Below are 20,837 nucleotides of genomic sequence, written 5' to 3' on the forward strand. Positions count from 1 at the left end.
AACAACATGTACGAACTGCTTGTTAGTCCAGCAACATGTTGTATGCAGCTTCCGTAATCACACGTACAAGATTGAAGGGCATACATGGGTGATACAGAGTACACTGATGGTTGTGATATAAACAATTTTAACACTCTTACTAATATGCGCCACGCTGTGAAGCCACACCAAACAATAATGACAAACACATTTCAGGAGAACATCCTCACAGTAACACAACATAAACGCAACACAACAAATACCCAGAATCCTTTGCATCCGTGACAATTCCTGGGGGTGGTGGGGTTTGCTGCTACCGGCGTGTATAAAATAGTCAGGAATTGTCATGGATGCAAAGGATTCTGGGTATTTGTTGTGTTGCGTTTATGTTGTGTTACTGGGAGGATGTTCTCCCGAAATGTGTTTGTCATTCTTGTGTAATGTGGCTTCACAGCGTGGCGCATATTACTAAGAGTGTTAAAATTGTTTATATCACAACCATTAGTGTACTCTGTGTCACCCAGTATGCCTTGCAGTCGTGTGCACGTGTAAGCAACACACAACATGTTGCTGGACTGACAGACAGATCGTACATGTTGTAGAAGGTGACAAAGGCAATGGCCTCATAGCACGCCCTAATACTTATTAACTGGGTGACGACCGGCAGTCAATTTAGAGAATGATTGCGTCTCTTAGAATGATTGCGTCTCTTATTGTCTGCTTCGTTTTGTGACACGGGTCCTAAATGGCTCTTTGAATGGTAAAGAATACCTGAACCATGTATATCAAATATTTCCAAATGGTTCAACCACCACCCGTCCGAATCTAATTAAAATCAATTTTTTCGTCATGTCACCCGCCCGACCCGCGGTTTATCCGCAGACTCCGCGGATGAGACCGCAAACCGCGCATCTCTAGTAGGGGGTCTTTAATGTTTTCCATGCCAAGGACCCCCAAACTGGAATGGGGACCCCTTATTTATACTGTAAATTATGTTTTAAATTAAACACGTTCTAAACACATTTAAACATACTAACATGCTAATTGCCCGTTGGCAACTTGGACCACTAATTGTTAGGTGGCAGTTAGGTGAATATATATATTTTTCATATTTATATTCATATTGCCATGCCACTGCCCTTTCCAAACTATACATTACAGTGTGTTGGATTCATTTGATTGATTGATTGAAACTTTTATTAGTAGATTGCACAGTTCAGTACATATTCCGTACAATTGACCACTAAATGGTGACACACAAATACGTTTTTCAACTTGTTTAAGTTAATCAAATCATGGTACAAATATATACTATCAGCGTAATACAGTCATCACACAGGTTAATCATCATAGTATGTACATTGAATTATTTACATTATTTACAATTTGGGGGGTGGGATGTGGAGCTTTGGTCGATATCAGTACTTCAGTCATCAACAATTGCCTCAACAGAGAAATGTAGTGTAGGTCTTACTTAGTAGGATATGTACAGCCAACAGAGAACATAGTGAGTTCAGATAGCATAAGAACAAATATATACATTAGAAATACATTTGATTATTTACATTTGGTTATTTACAATCCGGGCAGATCGGATGCGAATGGAGGAGGGTATTAGTAAAGGGTTGAAGTTGCCAGGAGGTGTTGTTTTAGAGCGGTTTTGAAGGAATATATAGATGCACTTACTTTTACACCTGTTAGGAGTGCATTCCACATTGATGTGGCATAGAAAGAGAATGAGTTAAGACCTTTGTTAGATCGGAATCTGGGTTTAACGTGGTTTGTGGAGCTCCCCCTGGTGTTGTGGTTATGGCGGTCGTTAAGGAAGTAGTTTGACATGTACTTCGGTATCAGGGAGGTGTAGCGGAGTTTATAGACCAGGCTCAGTGCAAGTTGTTTGACTCTGTCCTCCACCCTGAGCCAGCCCACTTTGGAGAAGTGGGTTGGAGTGAGGTGTGATCTGGGGTGGTCTAAAAGTAACCGGACTAGCTTGTTCTAGGATGTTTGGAGTCTAGATTTGAGGGTTTTGGAGGTGCTGGGGTGCCAGGAGGTGCAAGCGTAATCGATAAAGGGTTGAATGAGAGTTCCCGCTAGAGTCTTCAAGGTGCTTTTGTTGACCAGAGGGGAGATTCTGTAGAGGAATCTCGTTCTTTGGTTGACCTTTTTGATTACCTTGGTTGCCATTTTATCACATGTCATGGCAAATGCATGAAAATATCCGATTTATGTTTAATGATATCTACTTTGCGGAAATGTATTGAAATTAAGTAAGTTTATTAAGTAAAAATCAAGGGTTTACTGTTCTGGCCTTCTATTTTCTATTGTCACACTTGTCCACATGATTGGGATAATCGTTCCCATTCAAAGCAAGCAGCAAAACATTTCTGCAAAAGTGCATTGCTACTGAAATATTATGAATATGTCTCTGTGTATACGTTTTCTAAATGGCCTTCAAAGGGGTAAAATCCCCCAAATATAAATAAAGTGTGTACACGTCGCAATAGCAATTCCAGTGTAACCCACATTACACTGTTAAAAGATGACGTGTCAGCTGACTTTAAGCACCCTCTGGATTGGCTGCTGCTACTCCAATCAGGGCAGGTGCAATAAATCACCTGCACCTGTTGTAACTAGTTGCTGTAGCGAAGCACAATACCTTTTTTTATTGTAAATAATCCACTTAACATATAAAATAAGGTGGTAAGATGCAAAGACTTAAGTCAACATGACCATTATTTTCCTAGTAGTTAGATTTCCATGCGGCGCTCGCAATTGGTTGATGGTACGATACGCACCCTGAACTCCATTGTAAAAATGTGAGTTTCTACATTTGTTGTTTGTTCTATTTTAAGCACTCTCTGGATTGGCTGCCGCTACTCCAATCAGCGCAGGTGCAAGAATTCAGCTGTCCCTGTTGTGACTGGCGGCTGACTAATGCTGTCGCGAAGCACACTAACTTTTTTTATTGTAAATAATCCACTCAACATATAAAATAAGGTGGTAAGATGCAAAGACTTAAGTCAACATGACCATCATTTTCCTAGTAGTTAGAGTTCCATGCAGCGCTTGCAATTGGTTGATGGTGCGATGCGCACCCTGAACTCCATTGTAAAAATGTGACTTTCTGCATTTGTTGTTTGTTCTATTGTATTCTTTGCTTAAATCTACCATGTTCACATTTGTGTTGTGGCAGTTTTGGAGCTCACGAATTTGGCGGTATGAGGAAACACTGTGGCTTCTCCAAACACGTTTTAAATGGTGAATTGCCAACATGATAATGCTAAACAGGAAGTGCTTAAAGTTTAATGGCTTTGTAAATACACTGAGACAATGTCTGAGTTCATAGTGTTCCTCTCAGTGTTTTTAGAAACCGCACCAAATTTTTTGCCCAGAATTTTCAACTCACTTGAAGTGTTTTGCGAAGAGTTTGTAATGTGCACATTTTTAGAATAGGCTTGGTCTAATTTTGGCCAAAGTAAGACAAAGAAAACTATTTCGAAGTTTTCTTTATTTTTTAAACTATTATGCCATGATTTTATCAGTTTGGTACGCCTGGGAATAGATTTTCCTCCATGCGGCCAGTGAGCTAAAATGAGTTTGACACCCCTGATTAGCATCATATTAAAGAATCTCCTCCACACCGTTTGACACCCCTGATTAGCATCATATTAAAGAATACATTTAATAACTGCATGATACTGATGAAGCATTTCCCTGGGGTTTCACTGGCATCATACCGGGCCCCATTATTGGAGAAGGACTGACATAATGGCATGTAAAGGGTAAAAATACAATGAATAAATATACTTATTATAAACAACATAGTTAGTATTTTGCATGTTTATTACAGGCTAAAGTAGTTTTAAAAGACTAAATCAAAAAAATATGAAGATAGTCTATTTTTGCATGCGGGCATTTTTTGCCATTAAAAGTGTGAGTTCTATTCAAGGTTTGATGCAACCCACTTCACCACTGTGTTAACACCAGCCACAATGCTTGTGTTAAATCAGAAGAGGCCCGTCGGTTTACATGACGGTGGTCTGCAATGGCGAAACAGTAACTCATTCTCTTTTCTGCTTACCACCACGACATCCCCTCTCCCCCACAGGCGCCCCCATCAACACGCCTCCTTACTTCCTGTACTTCCTCATTTCTTGTCACCTTTTTATTTCCATTTCACAGCTTCTCATCCTCTTCAGCCGCTCCTTCCATGCCGCCAACCTCCACGCCGCCTACGGAACGTAAGAGGAACGCCATTCCGCTCCCCTCCCCCGCACATCTTTTTTTCCCTCTCCGGTCTTTCTCCCCCCTCTGACGAGATGCGTCGCCGCGGTGATGAGGTTTGCACCGTGTTAAGACTAAGGCTTAACGAGGCGGATTGGATTCCGATCCGTGGCTTTAAATGGCGTGATTGGTGGTGAACGACCCCAGCCCCCCACCCCCCATTTCCCTCACCCATCCCCCCCCGTTAGCCCCTCTTGCTACTGTGAATTGAAGAAAAAAAAAGCGATACCTTCAGTGTTCTCCTCCCTGCGTTGGGAGGTGTATTCCCGCTTTATGTTGCCTTCCCTTGTTATGTTCCACAATTGACGGCCGTTTCACGCTGCACCTTTTTTTTCTACAGTGCTCAACTTCTACCTAGACTCCCGCTGGGGTCTCCACGCCGACCGCCTGGTGGTAAGCAAGGAGCAACGAGCGGCCCGCAGCGTCCCCGGTCTCTCCCTGTTGCAGGCGGCCGACCACGCGCTCACTACCTGTCACATGACCGCCGACCTCTTGGTGGGAGACGTGGCCATCACGCAGGGTAGACACTACTGGGCGTGCTCAGTGGAGCCCGGGTCCTACCTAGTGAAGGTACGTCTGGACTAAATATTAGGCACCCCTGTATTAAAGCGCTATAGTACAAACCCTGTTTCCATATGAGTTGGGAAATTGTGTTAGATGTAAATATAAATGGAATACAATGATTTGCAAATCATTTTCAACCCATTTTCAGTTGAATATGCTACAAAGACAAGATATTTGATGTTCCAACTGATAAACATTTCTTTTTTTGCAAATAATCATTAACTTTAGAATTTGATGCCAGCAACACGTGACAAAGATGTTGGGAAAGGTGGCAATAAATACTGATAAAGTTGAGGAATGCTCATCAAACACTTATTTGGAACATCCCACAGGTGTGCAGGCTAATTGGGAACAGGGGGGGGCCATGATTGGGTAAAAAAACAGCTTCCCAAAAAATGTGTACCCCTTTGTCCACAACTGCGTGAGCAAATAGTCAAACAGTTAAAAAAAAAAAAACGTTTCTCAAAGTGCAATTGCAAGGAATTTAGGGATTTCAACATGTACGGTCCATAATATCATCAAAAGGTTCAGAGAATCTGGAGAAATCACTCCACGTAAGCGGCATGGCCGGAAACCAACATTGAATGATCGTGACCTTCGATCCCTCAGACGGCACTGTATCAAAAACCGACATCAATCTCCAAAAGATATCACCACATGGACTCAGGAAGACTTCAGAAAACCACTGTCACTAAATAAAGTTTGTCGCTACATCTGTAAGTGCAAGTTAAAGCTCTACTATGCAAAGCAAAAGCCATTTATCAACAACATCCAGAAACGCCGCCGGCTTCTCTGGGCCCGAGCTCATCTAAGATGGACTGATGCAAAGGGGAAAACGGTTCTGTGGTCCTATGAGTCCACATTTAAAATTATTTTTTGGAAACTATGGACATTTGTGTCCTCGGGAACAAAGAGGAAAAGAACCATCCGGATTGTTAAAGGCGCAATGTTCAAAAAGCAGCATCTGTGATGGTATGGTGGTGAATTAAAACCCAAGGCATGGGTAATTTACACATTTGGAAAGGAACCATTAATGCTGAAAGGTACATACAAGTTTTGGAGCAACATACATTGCCATTCAAGCAACGTTATCATGGACGCCCCTGCTTATTTCAGCAAGACAATGCCACACCACGTGTTACTACAGCGTGGCTTCATAGTAAAAGAGTCCGGGTACTACACTGGCCTGCCTGTAGTCCAGACCTGTCTACCACTGAAAATTTTAAAGCCTAAAATACGACAACTGAGACCCTGGACTGTTGAACAACTAAAGCTGTACATCAAGCAAGAAAAGGAAAGAATTCCACCTGAAAAGCTTTAAAAATGTGTCCCCTCAGTTCCCAAACGTTTATTGAGTGTTGTTAAAAGAAAAGGCGAGGTTCCCTGTGGTGAACATGCCCTTTCCCAACTACGTTGGCACGTGTTGCAGCCATGAAATTCTAGGATAATTATTATTTGCAACCAAAAAAAAAAGTTTATGAGTTTGAACTTCAAATATCTTGTCTTTGTAGTGCATTCAATTGAATATGGGTTGAAAAGGATTAGCAAATCATTGTATTCTGTTTATATTTACATCCAACACAATTTCCTAACACCTATGGAAACGGAGTTTGTAGTACAACTATGTATATAACGATTCTAAAGGTACTTGTATTTTACGGACCATAGGGCTCACCAGATTATAAGGCGCACTACCAATGAGCGGGTCTATTCAGGTCTATTTTCATACAAAAGGGCGTATTAAAGGGTTCACTTTTTTTTTCTTTCCTGAATGTAAAACACTTCCTTGTGGTCTACATAACATGTAATAGTGGTTCTTTGGTCAAAATGTTGCATAGATGATATTTTACAGATCATCGTTAAGCCGCTTTCTGACAGTCGCTTCAGGATGCGCCTTTTTGTGGGCGGTCTTATTTACGTGTCTCACTTTCAACAGCGTCTTTTCCCCTTCATTTTTGTTGCAAGGACGGGAGTGGAAGAAGTGTCAAAAGATGGAGCTAACTGTTTTAATGTCATTCAGACTTTACTTCAATCAATAACGGAGCAGCATCTCCTCATCCGGAAACAACAACAAGGTTCCGTGAAAAACCGTCCGACCGGAAATCTCTAGTGACAAAAGTTCATTGGGTGAATAATGTAAACTCACTACACCGGTATCTTTTAGCGCTTTCATGGCAAGTTTAATGACAGATATAAGTAAGAACTTTACACTGATTTATGTTAGAAATGGCAACAGCTGAGGATAGAGAAAGAAGATAGAGAAAAAGAAGAAGCTTATCGACTACGGGGTCGACACAGACTACAAATGCTGAAGCGCGCAAATTTTCAGGACTTATGCAGATCCCAAATACAGATCAGCAGGTACCAGAAGGTAAGGAAAGTTGCTTTTGCATAATAGTCTTACCTTATACAGTGGGGCAAACAAGTATTTAGTCAGCCACCGATTGTGCAAGTTCTCCCACTTAAAATGATGACAGAGGTACACTTCAACTGTGAGAGACAGAATGTGAAAAAAATATCCAGGAATTCACGTTGTAGGAATTTTAAAGAATTTATTCGTAAATTATGGTGGGAAATAAGTATTTGGTCAACCAAATAAAGCTCTCACTGATGGAAGGAGGTTTTTGGCTAAAAATCTCACGATACATGGCCCCATTCATTCTTTCCTTAACACGGATCAATCGTCCTGTCCCCCTTACACGACGAGTTGAGTTTATACCAAAATGGATACATGGATGATACAGCAGAGGATTGGGAGAATGTCATGTGGTCAGATGAAACCAAAATAGAACTTTTTGGTATAAACTCAACTCGTCGTGTTTGGAGGAAGAAGAATACTGAGTTGCATCCCAAGAACACCATACCTACTGTGAAGCATGGGGGTGGAAACATCATGATATGTGGCTTTTTTTTTCCCTCTAAGGGGACAGGACGATTGATCCGTGTTAAGGAAAGAATGAATGGGGCCATGTATCGTGAGATTTTTAGCCAAAAACCTCCTTCCATCAGTGAGAGCTTTATTTGGTTGACCAAATACTTATTTCCCACCATAATTTACGAATAAATTCTTTAAAATTCCTACAACGTGAATTCCTGGATATTTTTTTCACATTCTGTCTCTCACAGTTGAAGTGTACCTATGATGAAAATTACAGACCTCTGTCATCATTTTAAGTGGGAGAAATTGCACAATCGGTGGCTGACTAAATACTTTTTTGCCCCACTGTACTCACACCATAATAATACTCCTATGTTGGAGCTCAGTACAATCCATCAAGCGGTGTGGCTTCATACCTTACCGAAGTCGTACTAAAACATTTTGATAGATTTTTGAGCGCCGTGTGTAATGTTCTATATTTTCAACAGAACATATAACATTTTTGTGTTGTTTACTTGAGTCATATTGCAGTCTCCACGTATCTCTTATGTGTGACTGCCATCTACTGGTCACACTCATCATTTTACCATGTACCAAATAAAATAGCTTTGAGGTCAGTCAACACAACCAAAAATTATTCCGTACGTTAGGCGCACCGGGTTAGAAGACGCACTGTCGAGTTTTGAGAAAATAAAAAGGTTTTAAGTGCGCCTTATAGTCCGGAAAATACGGTACCTTGTTACTGTGTAACATCCATCAAAATATACACAAACTTACAACTAAGTCACTCACAGTGCAAATGCACAAACAATTAACTACAATAATTAAATGAAATAACAATAAAAAGAGAAAACTTCCTAATATGAGCTACTTTTCGTCACAATTATTTACTACATCCAGCTTTGTCTCTCCGTCATGTCACACATTACATTCGTCAAGCGGCCCGAAGCCAACCACACAATCTTCAAAATGTAATTGTACAACTCTTTTTTTTTTTTGTGATAGAGTGATTGGAGCACGTACTTGTTGGTCACAAAAAACATTCATGAAGTTTGGTTCTTTTATGAATTTATTATGGGTCTACTGAAAATGTGACCAAATCTGCTGGGTCAAAAGTGTACATACAGCAATGTTAATATTTGATTACATGTCCCTTGGCAAGTTTCACTGCAAAAAGGGGCCTTTGGTAGCCATCCACAAGCTTCTGGTTGAATTTTTGACCACTTCTCTTGACAAAATGGTTGCAGTTCAGCTAAATTTTTTGGTTTTCTGACATGGACTTGTTTCTTCAGCATTGTCCACATATTTAAGTTAGAACTTTGGGAAAAACGTTTAAAAAACGTAATTCTAGCCCAAATTAGCCATTCCTTTACCACTTCTGATGTGTGTTTGGGGTCATTGTCCTGTTGGAACACCCAACTGCGCCCAAGATGATTTTAGGTTGTCCTGAAGAATTTGGAAGTAAACGTCCTTTTTTATTGTCCCATTTAAAGCACCAGTTCCATAGGCAGCAACACAGGCACAGAGCATAATACTACCACTGCAATGTTTGATGGTTGGTGTTCCTGAGATTAAAGGCCCCACCTTTTCCCCTCCAAACATATTGCTGGATATTGTGGCCAAACAGCTACATTTTTGTTTCATCTGACATCACATGGACAAAGATAAGACTTTCTGGAGGAAAGTTCTGTGGTCGGCTGAAACAAAAATCGAGCTGTTTGGCCACAATACCCAGCAATATGTTTGGAGGAGAAAAGGTGGGTCTTTTAATCCCAGGAACACCATTCCTACCGTCAAGTATGGGGGTGGTAGTATTATGATCTGGGCCTGTTTTGCTGACAATGGAACAGGTGCTTTACAGAGAGTAAATGGGACAATGAAAAAGGAGGATTACCTACAAATTTTTCAGGACAACCTAAAATCATCAGCCCGGAGGTTGGGTCTCGGGCGCAGTTGGGTGGTCCAACAGGACAATTACTCCAAACACAAGTCAAAAGTGGTAAAGAAATGGCTAAATCAGGCTAGAATGAAGTTTTTAGAATGGCCTTTCCAAAGTCCTGTGTGGACAATGCCTCAAGAAAAAAGTCCATGTCAGGAAAATCAACACATTTAGCTAAACTGCACCAATTTTGTCAAGAGGAGTGGTCAAAAATTCAACCAGAAGCTTGTGGATTGATTGATTGATTGATACTTTTATTAGTAGATTGCACAGTTCAGTACATATTCCGTACAATTGACCACTAAATAGTAACCCCCGAATAAGTTTTTCAACTTGTTTAAGTCGGGGTCCACGTTAATCAATTCATGGTAACCATGGCTACCAAAAGTGCAGTAAAACTTGCCAAGGGACATGTAACCAAATATGCTGTATGTATACTTTTGACCCAGCAGATTTGGTCACATTTTCAGTAGACCCATAATAAATTCCTAAAAGAACCAAACTTCATGAATGTTTTTTTCATGACAAACAAGTATGAGCTCCAATCACTGTTTAACAAAAAAAATAAGAGTTGTAGAAATGAATGGAAACTCAGGACCGCCATGACATTATGTTCTTTACAAATGCATGTAAACGTTTGACCACGGCGATATTTCAGAAAAACACCCCACAGTTCTTGAAACTTTAAAGCAGGGGTCCCCAAACTATGGTCCGCGGGCCCGATACAGCCCACCAGCATCCAAATTCCGGCCCACGGGAAATCCCAAGTTAAAAAAACAAACAATTACCGTATTTCCTTGAATTGCCGCAGGGCATATAGTACTGCCGGGTCAAACTCGCTTCGCAAAAATAATTAGCACATGCTTAATATTACCGCCTGGTCAAACTCGTGATGTCACGAGTGACACTTCCCCTGTTATCATTTTCAAAATGGAAGAGGCTGATTTCAATACCGGTAATTTGAAATCGCATAAAGGGAAGAAGATTAAGAGCTATTCAGTAGGATTTAAGGTCCAAGCTTACATCACACTCAAATCCTACTGAATAGCTCTTAATCTTCTTCCCTTTATGCGATTTCAAATTACCGGTATTGAAATCAGCCTCTTCCATTTTGAAAATGATAACAGGGGAAGTGTCACTCGTGACATCACGAGTTTGACCATGCCAGGTCCAAGCTTACATCACACTCAAATTTTTGCTGCATGCCTTTGGTAAGTGTGGGAGTGAGAAGAGGTTTTAAAATAATTAGCGCATGCTTACTTTTACCCCATCCCTTTGGTAAGCGCAGGAGTGAGAAGAGGTTTAATTAGTGCCCCGGCGGCAATTCGAGGAAATACGGTATATTATTTCTAATTTGAATTTTTTTTTTAATCCATCCTTTCTAATCAATTTTACTCTCCTAGGCGCTCAGGCAAATCATATTGTCGAAAAATGCATTTTCCCATTGATGAAGTGACATCATCAGCGGCAAGTGCGCGCTCTTTCAGTCAATTAGTGCGCGAGGAATTTATATATATATATATATATATATATATATATATATATATATATATATATATATATATATATATATATATATATATATATATATATATATATATACTATAAAAACAGTACCACTTTTTATATTTTCCTTTGTTTGTTTTTTATTATAGCAACATGGTGGTTAACGTTTTGGAGACTTGTGTATGCGTGTGCATGTGAATATACAGGACTGTCTCAGAAAATTTGAATATTGCGATAAAGTCTTTTATATTTTGCAATGAAACTAAAACCATGGAAATGTCATACATTCTGGATTCATTACACAACTGAAATATTGCAAGCCTTTTATTATTTTGATATTGCTGATTATGGCATACAGCTTAAGAAAACACAAAAATCCTATCTCAAAAAATTAGAATATTTCCTCAGACCAAGTAAAAAAAAAAGATTTATAACAGCAAAACCAAATCAAACATTTGAAAATGTCAATTAATGCACTCAGTACTTGGTTAGGAATCTTTTCGCATGGATTACTGCATCAATGCAGTGTGGCATCGAGGCAATCGGCCTGTGGCATTGCTGAGGTGTTATGGATGCCCAGGATGCTTCAATAGCGGCCTTCAGCTCATTTATATTATTGGGCCTGGTGTCTTTCAGCTTCTTCTTCACAATAACCCACAAATTCTCTATAGGGTTCAGGTCAGGAGAGTTGGCAGGCCAATGGAGGACAGTAATGCCATGGTCAGTACACCAGTTACTGGTGGTTTTGGCACTTTGGGCAGGTGCCAGATCATGTTGGAAAATGAAATCATCATCTCCATAGAGCTTTACAACAGATGGAAGCACTTGGTACACAGCTGCATTAGGATAGGATAGGATAAGTCTTTATTGTCATTGCACAAGTACAACGAAACTTTGTTTTCAGCACAAACCTGTTCAAGATGAGACAAACAAACAGCGTACAGAGTTACAGAAAAAGAACGCTGATGGGTCGCCATAAGGCGCCCCGTAAAAGATGGGAAAAAGGTAAACGCTGGGGAAGGATGAGTAAAAAAATACATTCCAGACTGGGCTCCTAAGGGGGCCCAGTTCGGAGTGGGAAAAAAAAACCTCCATAGCAAAGCACATATACATATTTCAACATACATCTCGAGATATCTAGCAACAGAGGGAAGATAGTTCAAGGTCATGGTGGTAGGCCGCAGCTCTTCAAGCGCTGACCATCCATTCATCACCCCTATGGGATTTGCGTCGAGGGCGTTGGGTTGGGGAAGGGGGGGGGTGTATGTGTGGTGTATATTTTTTGTGAATGTGTGTGTGTATAAGCCCGTAGTATGTCTCTGTTCCGCGGCCTTGATGTATTGTTCCGTCTCGTCCAAAGTCAACAGGTGTATGTCCATGAGAGACAAGAAGGGAGTTTGTTGTGTCTTTGCTGCGCTGTTCTTCGGGACAGTTTCGAAGCCAGGGAAACAATCCAAGTTAGAATGATTTTGTATGCGAGTGAAAATAAAATTTGCTTTTCACTCTAAATTGTCTATGACTGGTCCTAAATAACTGCGGGGTAGACAGTCCGATTTAATCCACAGTTCTTCCTGCATCCTCCAATCATTTGTGGCAGTTTTGGGGTACTTTGAAGACTGCCAGCAACTTCCAATTTGTCGACAAACCAGAGCAACGCTTACTCCGATCAGCAGATGTCCTGTTGTCATAATTCCGAATAGGTGGATATCTTCACGTCCTCAACAGAAAAGGGTCGCCAGGCACGCGGCCCTCTTTCTTCTCCCAAGAGTCCGTCGTGTGTCCAGCAACAACCGCTTCGTCACGACAGCAGGTTCCCCCAAACCCAAGATCTTGTCAATTTTGTTGAAGCCGGTTAAATAGTTCCAATGTTTAGATTTGGAGAGCAGTGCAAAAAGAGGCAACAAGAAAGTTAAGACAAGACAAAACAAAGAAGCAAGCAGGAGAGATGAGGGAGAGGAAAGGGGAGCGTCCACCCTAGATGAGTGACTCTGGACTTGATGAAACACAGTGGACCAAAACCAGCAGCTGACATGGCTCCCCAAACCATTGCTGACTGTGGAAACACACAGGATTTCAAGCAACTTTGATTTTGCTCCTCTCCAGCCTTCCTCCAGACTACAGCGCCTTGACTTCCAAATGAAATACAAGATTTGCTTTCGTCTGAAAACAGGACCACTCTGCAACTGTCCGTCAGTCAGACGCTTCTTGCGTTGTCTTGAGTTCAGGAGTGGCTTGACCATGAGAATACGGCTATTGTAGCTGTATCTGTTGAAAAGCTCTATGGAGATGATGATTTCATTTTCCAGCATGATCTGGCACCTGCCCAACGTGCCAAAACCAGCAGTAACTGGTGTATTGACCATGGCATTACTGTCCGCGATTGGCCTACCAACTCTCCTGACCTAAACCCCATAGAGAATTTGTGGGTTATTGTGAAAAAGAAGCTGAAAGACACTAGACCCAATAATGCAAATGAGCTGAAGGCCGCTATTGAAGCATCCTGGGCATCCATAACACCTCAGCAATGCCACAGACTGATTGCCTCCATGCCACGCTGCATTTATGCAGTAATCCGTTCAAAAACATTCCTAAACAAGTACTGAGTGCATTAATTGACATTTTCAAATGTTTGATCTGGTTTTGCTGTAATAAATCTTTTTTTTTTACTTGGTCTGAGGAAATATTGTAATTTTTTGAGATAGGATTTTTGAGTTTTCTTAAGCTGTATGCCATAATCAGCAATATTAAAATAATGAAAGGCTTGCAATATTTCCGTTGATGTGTAATGAATCCAGAATGTGACATTTCCATGTTTTTAGTTTCATTACAGAAAATAAAGGACTAATCACAATATTCTAATTTTCTGAGACAGTCCTGTATATTAGAGATGCGCGGATAGGCAATTATATCATCCGTAACCGCATCACTGAAGTCGTCATCCACCCGCCATCCACCCGAACCAACATTTTATCAGAACCGCAACCGCCCGCCACCCGCCCGTTGTTATATATCCAAAGTCGGCGACCTTTACCACTAAAAGAGCTAGTTTGACCCATGTCACAAAGTAAAGAAGGTAATGGGAGCCGCCAATGTTCTCGCGAATATCCGATGGTGCTCATTCAGATAACGAGAATAAAGGCGTGCTGTGAAGCCATTGTCTTTGACACCTTCAACAACATGTACAAACCGTTTGCCAGTCCAGCAACATGTTGTATGCAGCTTCCGCAGATACACGTACAAGATTGAAGGGCATACTGGGTGGTACAGAGTACACTAATGGTTGTGATATAAACAATTTTAACACTCTTACTAATATGCGCCACGCTGTGAAGCCACACCAAACAAGAATGACAAACACATTTCGGGAGAGCATCCTTACAATAACACAACATAAACGCAACACAACAAATACCCAGAATCCTTTGCATCCATGACCATTCCTGAATATACTTTACACCCCCCGCCCCCAACCCCGCCCACCTTACCGACACACGGGGGGGGGGGGGGGGGGGGGGGGGTGTTTGCTGCTAGTGGGGTGTATAATATAGTCAGGAAATGTCATGGATGCTAAGGATTCTGGGTATTTGTTGTGTTGCGTTTATGTTGTGTTACTGTGAGGATGTTCTCCCGAAATGTGTTTGTCATTTTTGTTCGGTGTGGCTTCACAGCGTGGCGCATATTAGTAAGAGTGTTAACATTGTTTATATCACAACCATCAGTGTACTCTGCGTCACACAGTATGCCTTGCAGTCATGTGGGTGTGTCAGTGGAAGCCACACACAACATATTGCTGGACTTGCAAGTAATTTGTACATCTTGTAGAAGGCATCAAAGGAAAAGGCTTCATAGCACACCCTAATACTTATTAACTGGGTGACTGCCGGCAGACATACTTCAGAATGTTTACGTCAACTAATGTCTTCTTCGCTTTGTGACACGGGTCCAAAATGGCTCTTTGAACGGTAAAAGTTACCGATCTCTGAACCATGTATATCATATATTTCCAAATGGTTCAACCGCCACCCGCCCGAATCTAATTGTTCTAGTGTCAAAAAGTTTGGGGACCCCTACTTTAAAGAAACAACCATTCAATATCAGCCTAACCTTTATCAGCTTGAAAAAATAAAGAGCAACTTAATGGAAAGGAAGCGCTGTTGCCTTCCAACTTAACACAACAAGTCTTTGAGCCAACAAAGTAGTGAATGCTACAAGATTCTTTTTGAATTTGTTGTGCCCACTCCTAATTTGAAGAATCATGCAAAGCAGCTTCATTCACTATGAAATTATATTACTGGTTTCCAGGTTGGTGTTGGTTTGGAGTCCAAACTACAAGAGTGGTTTCATCTACCAGAGGACATGGCGAGTCCCCGGTGAGATTTAGAAGTGCTTACAGTAAATACACACAGTGTTGATAGCAATAACAGTATAAACAAATGTCCTCCAGCTACGACCCAGACAGCGGCCATGACAGCGGTGCAGAAGACGGCGTGGACTCTGCCCCGCCCTTCTGCTTCCTCACCATGGGCATGGGTAAGATCTACCTGCCCCAGCACACCAACCACCACCACCACAACAACGGCCATCGCTCCGACCCCAACGGCAACGCCCCGTCCGCCCCGGCGGGCCTCACCTACCCGCTGCCGCCCCGGCTCGGCGTGTGCCTGGACTTTGAGAAGGGCCGCGTCACCTTCTACGACGCCCACTCCCTGCGCCCCCTGTGGGAGGGCCACGTGGACTGCTCGGGCCCCGTGTGCCCCGCGTTTTGTTTCATCGGCGGCGGGGCGCTGCAGCTCCAGGAGCTGGTGGCCAACCGCAGTGCGGATCAGACGCCCGTGAGGAGGGTGACCATCCAACCGCGCCTCGTCTCCAATTTGAACAACAACTGATTTGGAATGTTAACAATTTCTAGCAACAAATATGCAATGTAATTAAGTTTCTATTTGCAAGAAGCGCCGCTTTAGTAGTGTTAGCTGTGCCCGACACTATCTTTGATGCTTGCACTTGTCGCCTGGCTGTCTTATTTATTTATTTATTTACTTATTTACAAACCCCGTTTTCATATGAGTTGGGAAATTGTGTTAGATGTAAATATAAACGGAATACAGTGATTTGCAAATAATTTTCAACCCATATTCAGTTGAATATGCTACAAAGACAACATATTTGATGTTCCAACTGACAAATGTTTTTTTTTTTTTCAAATAATCATTAACTTTAGAATTTGATGCCAGCAACACGTGACGAATAAGTTGGGAAAGGTGGCAATAAATACTGATAAAGTTGAGGAATGCTCATCAAACACTTATTTGGAACATCCCACAGGTGCGCAGGCTAATTGGGAACAGGTGGGTGCCATGATTGGGTATAAAAACAGCTTTCTAAAAAATGCTCAGTCTTTCACAAGAAAGGATGGGGTGATCTCTAATGGACATCACCACATGGGCTCAGGAACACTTCAGAAAACCACTGTCACTAAATACTGTTCGTCGCTACATCTGTAAGTGCAAGTTAAAGCTCTACTATGCATAGCGAAAGCCATTTATCAACAACATCCAGAAACGTCGCCGGCTTCTCTGGGCCCGAGATCATCTAAGATGGACTGATGCAAAGTGGAAAAGTGTTCTGTGATCTAATGAGTCCACATTTAGAATTGTTTTTGGAAATATTCGACATTGTGTCATCCGGACCAGAGGGGAAGCAAACCATCCAGACTGTTATCGATGCAAAGTTAAAAAGCAGGCATCTGTGATGGTATGGGGGTGCATTAGTGCCCAAGGCATGGGTAACTTACACATCTGTGAAGGCACCATTAATACTGAAAGCAACATACAGGTTTTGGAACAACATATGCTGCCATCTAAGCAACGTTTTTTTCATGGACGCCCCTGCTTATTTCAGCAAGACAATGCCAAGCCACATTCAGCACGTGTTACAACAGCGTGGCTTCGTAAAAAAAGAGTGCGGGTACTTTCCTGGCCCCCTAGACCTGTCTCCCTTCGAAAACGTGTGGCGCATTATGAAGCGTAAAATACGACAGCGGAGACCCCGGACTGTTGAACGACTGAAGCTCTACATAAAACAAGAATGGGAAAGAATTCCACTTTCAAAGCTTCAACAATTAGTTTCCTCAGTTCCCAAACGTTTATTGAGTGTTGTTAAAAGCAAAAGTGATGTAACACAGTGGTGAACATGCCCTTTCCCAACTACTTTGGCACGTGTTGCAGCCATGAAATACTAAATTAATTATTATTTGCAAAAAAACATAAAGTTTATGAGTTTGAACATCAAATATCTTGTCTTTGTAGTGGATTCAATTGAATATGGGTTGAAAAGGATTTGCAAATCATTGTATTCCGTTTGTATTTACATCTAACACAATTTCCCAACTCATATGGAAACGGCAATGTCCGTATCGTACCACTCTCTCCATCCCATGTCCTTAAATGTTCAATTTATGTGCTTTGTTTAAAAACGTGAGTAAAAGTGCATCTGTAACAAGCAATCCTCCAATCCTATTGTTTAAATGTGGTCTGTTAGGGGGAAGGAGAGGCAGTACACTGTAATTAGAAGCTCCAATTATACCTCTGGAACGCAGCTAATCGCTAGTTTCAATGGTTGTGTTTGTGTTTCGTGATTCTAATACATGTCCCTCCTCCGCACATGATTGTTTAAAACATTGTCCAACAGCCGGTTTCTAAAGACCCTTTATTTGTAAAAAAAAAAAAAAAAAGTTTTATTATGAAGTAAACAAACACCATTTTTGTTCTTGTGAATAGATTCAAACCATGCTAACTTTCACCTGCTGGCAGAATGTTTTTAAAAGAAAATGTATTAAAAAAAAAAATAGTAAACAGAATAGATTGCAAAAAAAAAAAGGTTTTCGTTTGTTGTTATTTCTTTTAACCACTAGAGGACAGCAAATCCAACAAAATGCTGACAAACCCATATAAATATTGATTTCCTGACTGGACTTACTTCATGGCTCTTTTATCCTCATACATGTTTATTAAATATTATATATACATTTATATAAATTTCCCCCCAAAATATCTTAAGAGATTCTGGATATATATATATTTTTTAAGAGAATAAATAAGAACAAAGTGGATGAAAAAGTTATTAAAAATGGAAGAGAGGGGCAGATATTAATGCACAGCAATATTTAAAAATAAACAATGAATATTAAATTGAATCAACAAAACAAATGAAATAAAATTAACAAAGTTATGAAACTAAAGAGTACAGGCCAAACCCAAAATAAGCTTAAAAGACCGACCAATCTAGTTTATTTGAATTTAAACAAAGTAAAACAAAATCCCATTTATTTCCAGAGAATGAAAAAGGTTGTAACAAGTTAAAAATAACCAGTTAACTCATGTCATTAATCACAAACAATAATTCTTATTAACCATGCACATTAATCACACAAAATATTTTGAGCGCACAAGCTCCAGCGGATAGTTAGGACTGTAAACAAAACTGCTACCAGATTTGGAGCAAATCAGTGACGTACGGTGAGGTTCATGGCTGGTGAGGCACTGACTTCATCACAGTCAGATTTATAAACATATCAACCCTATGGAGTATCTTATTCACTGTTTGATTGGCAGCAGTTAACGGGTTATGTTTAAAAGCTCATACCCGCATTCTTCCCTGCTTGGCACTCAGCATCAAGTGTTGGAATTGGGGGTTGAATCACCAAAAATGATTCCCGGCCGCTGCTGCTCACTGCTCCCCTCACCTCCCAGGGGGTGAACAAGGGGATGGGTCAAATGCAGAGGACAAATTTCACCACACCTAGTGTGTGTGTGACAATCATTGGTACTTTAACTTATTGTAGGAGGTACTTTAGCTAGTATAGTATAGTATAAATTAATTACACTTATTATTATAATTTTTAGCAATAATACTGCTAACATTAACAATATTAAACAATCACAAGTATGTAGAAAATAACAAACACAACAGTACACAGTGTTGTCACTATGACAGGTGTAACCACGCTCCAGCGTTAGTTTTCATTCATTGTCTTTACTGTAACATAAAAAATGCAGATGGCCTTAAAACGCCACAATACTCAGTCACCATATTTAAGTACCCAAAATAAAGACTCGACATAAAGATAAATTCAATCGGATCAGAAACATTGGAGGAAACGGGATTAAAACCCGATGCGAACCGCCCATTGAAAATACATGGGTACGGCTAGTAGCTACTATTAGCAAACAAATTCACTTACCAACTCGGCGTAATATCTCAACATCGACACACTCTTTCGTCGCAACTTGGCCCTGATGGTCGGCACCTATAAGTTTACAATTAGTTGTAAAATTTTGGACCGTTGTTTTTACGATATGCAGGCAAACGACAACTTCTAAAACATACCGGCTTCGGCCTAGCCGAGTAGTGCAAGAATGATCTCTGGGATCACTGGCGCACTCTACCACCAGGAGGCCGGAGAACAGGTGCCTCACATAGTCTTCGGAGCAGTTTTATGATTGCCCAGCACAAAAAAAATACGTTACACACATACAGTTGTTGACAAAATACACTGTACATTATATACCTCAGCTAACTAAACTATGGAAATGTATAATATAATTCATACAGCAATAAGGTCTCACTGCACAGCAGACAGCAGTTAGCCGAGTCATTGCCCAATCCACGGTGACGGGGAGGCTCAGCTGGCTGTGACTCACCGCAAGTAATTCTCAGTATTTCAACGGCTAATGTGAAAATTAAGCGATTTTGAATAAAAAATTATTTAAAACTGGTGAAGTTAAATGCAAAATAACTTACATATAAGAATATAATTTTTTTTTTTTCTTTTCACATTTTTTTCTTTCCATGATGGCAGGTGAGGCCCTTGGAGCAAATACATGACGTATATTCAAGTAAAATATTTATGTGTATGACATTCTGACAATAATAATTTGTGTCAAAATATTGGGATCTTTGTTTTTTTAGGTCTATTTACATTTTGTTGGCAAGTAAATAACGGTGATAAATGTCATTTAAAAAAATAATAATTCGAAAGTAGTTTAAATTAATAATGATCACTAATTACTCACTTTATTATTGTTATTTTTTATTAAGGGAGAATATTGAGAGTTTTTAGTGTCAATGTCGCCCCCTGTTGGCTGTCTATAACAGTCGTTATTCAACACTATATTTCCTGTCCTTTCCTGATTAACAACAACAGATAAAAAAAATAATACAATTATAATAATAATACATCACTTGTGGAATCTCACATATGCGCCAAGTAAAGCATGCTCAGCTGGTGACTGAGAGCCAGGGAATTTCTTTTTTTTTTTTTTTTTGGGGCCCATCTGCTTTGAATAAAGGTATTACAATACATGTGTAGGTGTTTAGCATTCCTTATGTAAATGTAATGTAAATGGACGGCCACAGTTTACACTCTTTAAGAGCTTCATGATGAAAAAAAACAAAAATCACATTTGTCTTTAATTAGGAGGGAGGGAAAATTGGAAAGAGTCGAGGTTTGGTATTTTTCAATGCAAAGGTGCACAGAAGTATTGGGACACGTTGCAGAGAGCACAACAGTGGCTCTGCAACATATGGAAAAATAAAAGAAACACTCCACCCACACCTCCTCGCAGACGCTCGGCTTTATCCGCACCTCCTTTCTTGCGTCCAAATCTGCAACAGATTGGGTTTAGTCTG

The 20,837-nt window shown here is 40.6% G+C and overlaps 1 protein-coding gene across 3 annotated transcripts in view; it reads left to right on the forward strand.

Moving 5' to 3' along the window:
- The window catches only part of trim46b (tripartite motif containing 46b), a 63,361-nt gene extending 45,612 nt beyond the window's left edge, over window positions 1-17,749 (forward strand). For 2 of the 3 annotated variants that reach the window (XM_061897432.1, XM_061897433.1), the window contains exons 10-12: window positions 4,604-4,833; window positions 15,453-15,520; window positions 15,595-17,749. In XM_061897432.1, coding sequence (XP_061753416.1) covers window positions 4,604-4,833; window positions 15,453-15,520; window positions 15,595-16,036 — 740 coding nt within the window. In that variant the 3' untranslated portion in view covers window positions 16,037-17,749. Of the gene's footprint in view, window positions 1-4,161; window positions 4,221-4,603; window positions 4,834-15,452; window positions 15,521-15,594 lie in introns of those variants that run through there. The other variant, XM_061897434.1, reaches the window with a different exon arrangement.
- Window positions 17,750-20,837: the final 3,088 nt, after the last annotated feature.

This window comes from Nerophis ophidion, linkage group LG04 (assembly GCF_033978795.1).
Source record: "Nerophis ophidion isolate RoL-2023_Sa linkage group LG04, RoL_Noph_v1.0, whole genome shotgun sequence".
Taxonomy (NCBI): Eukaryota; Metazoa; Chordata; class Actinopteri; order Syngnathiformes; family Syngnathidae; genus Nerophis; species Nerophis ophidion.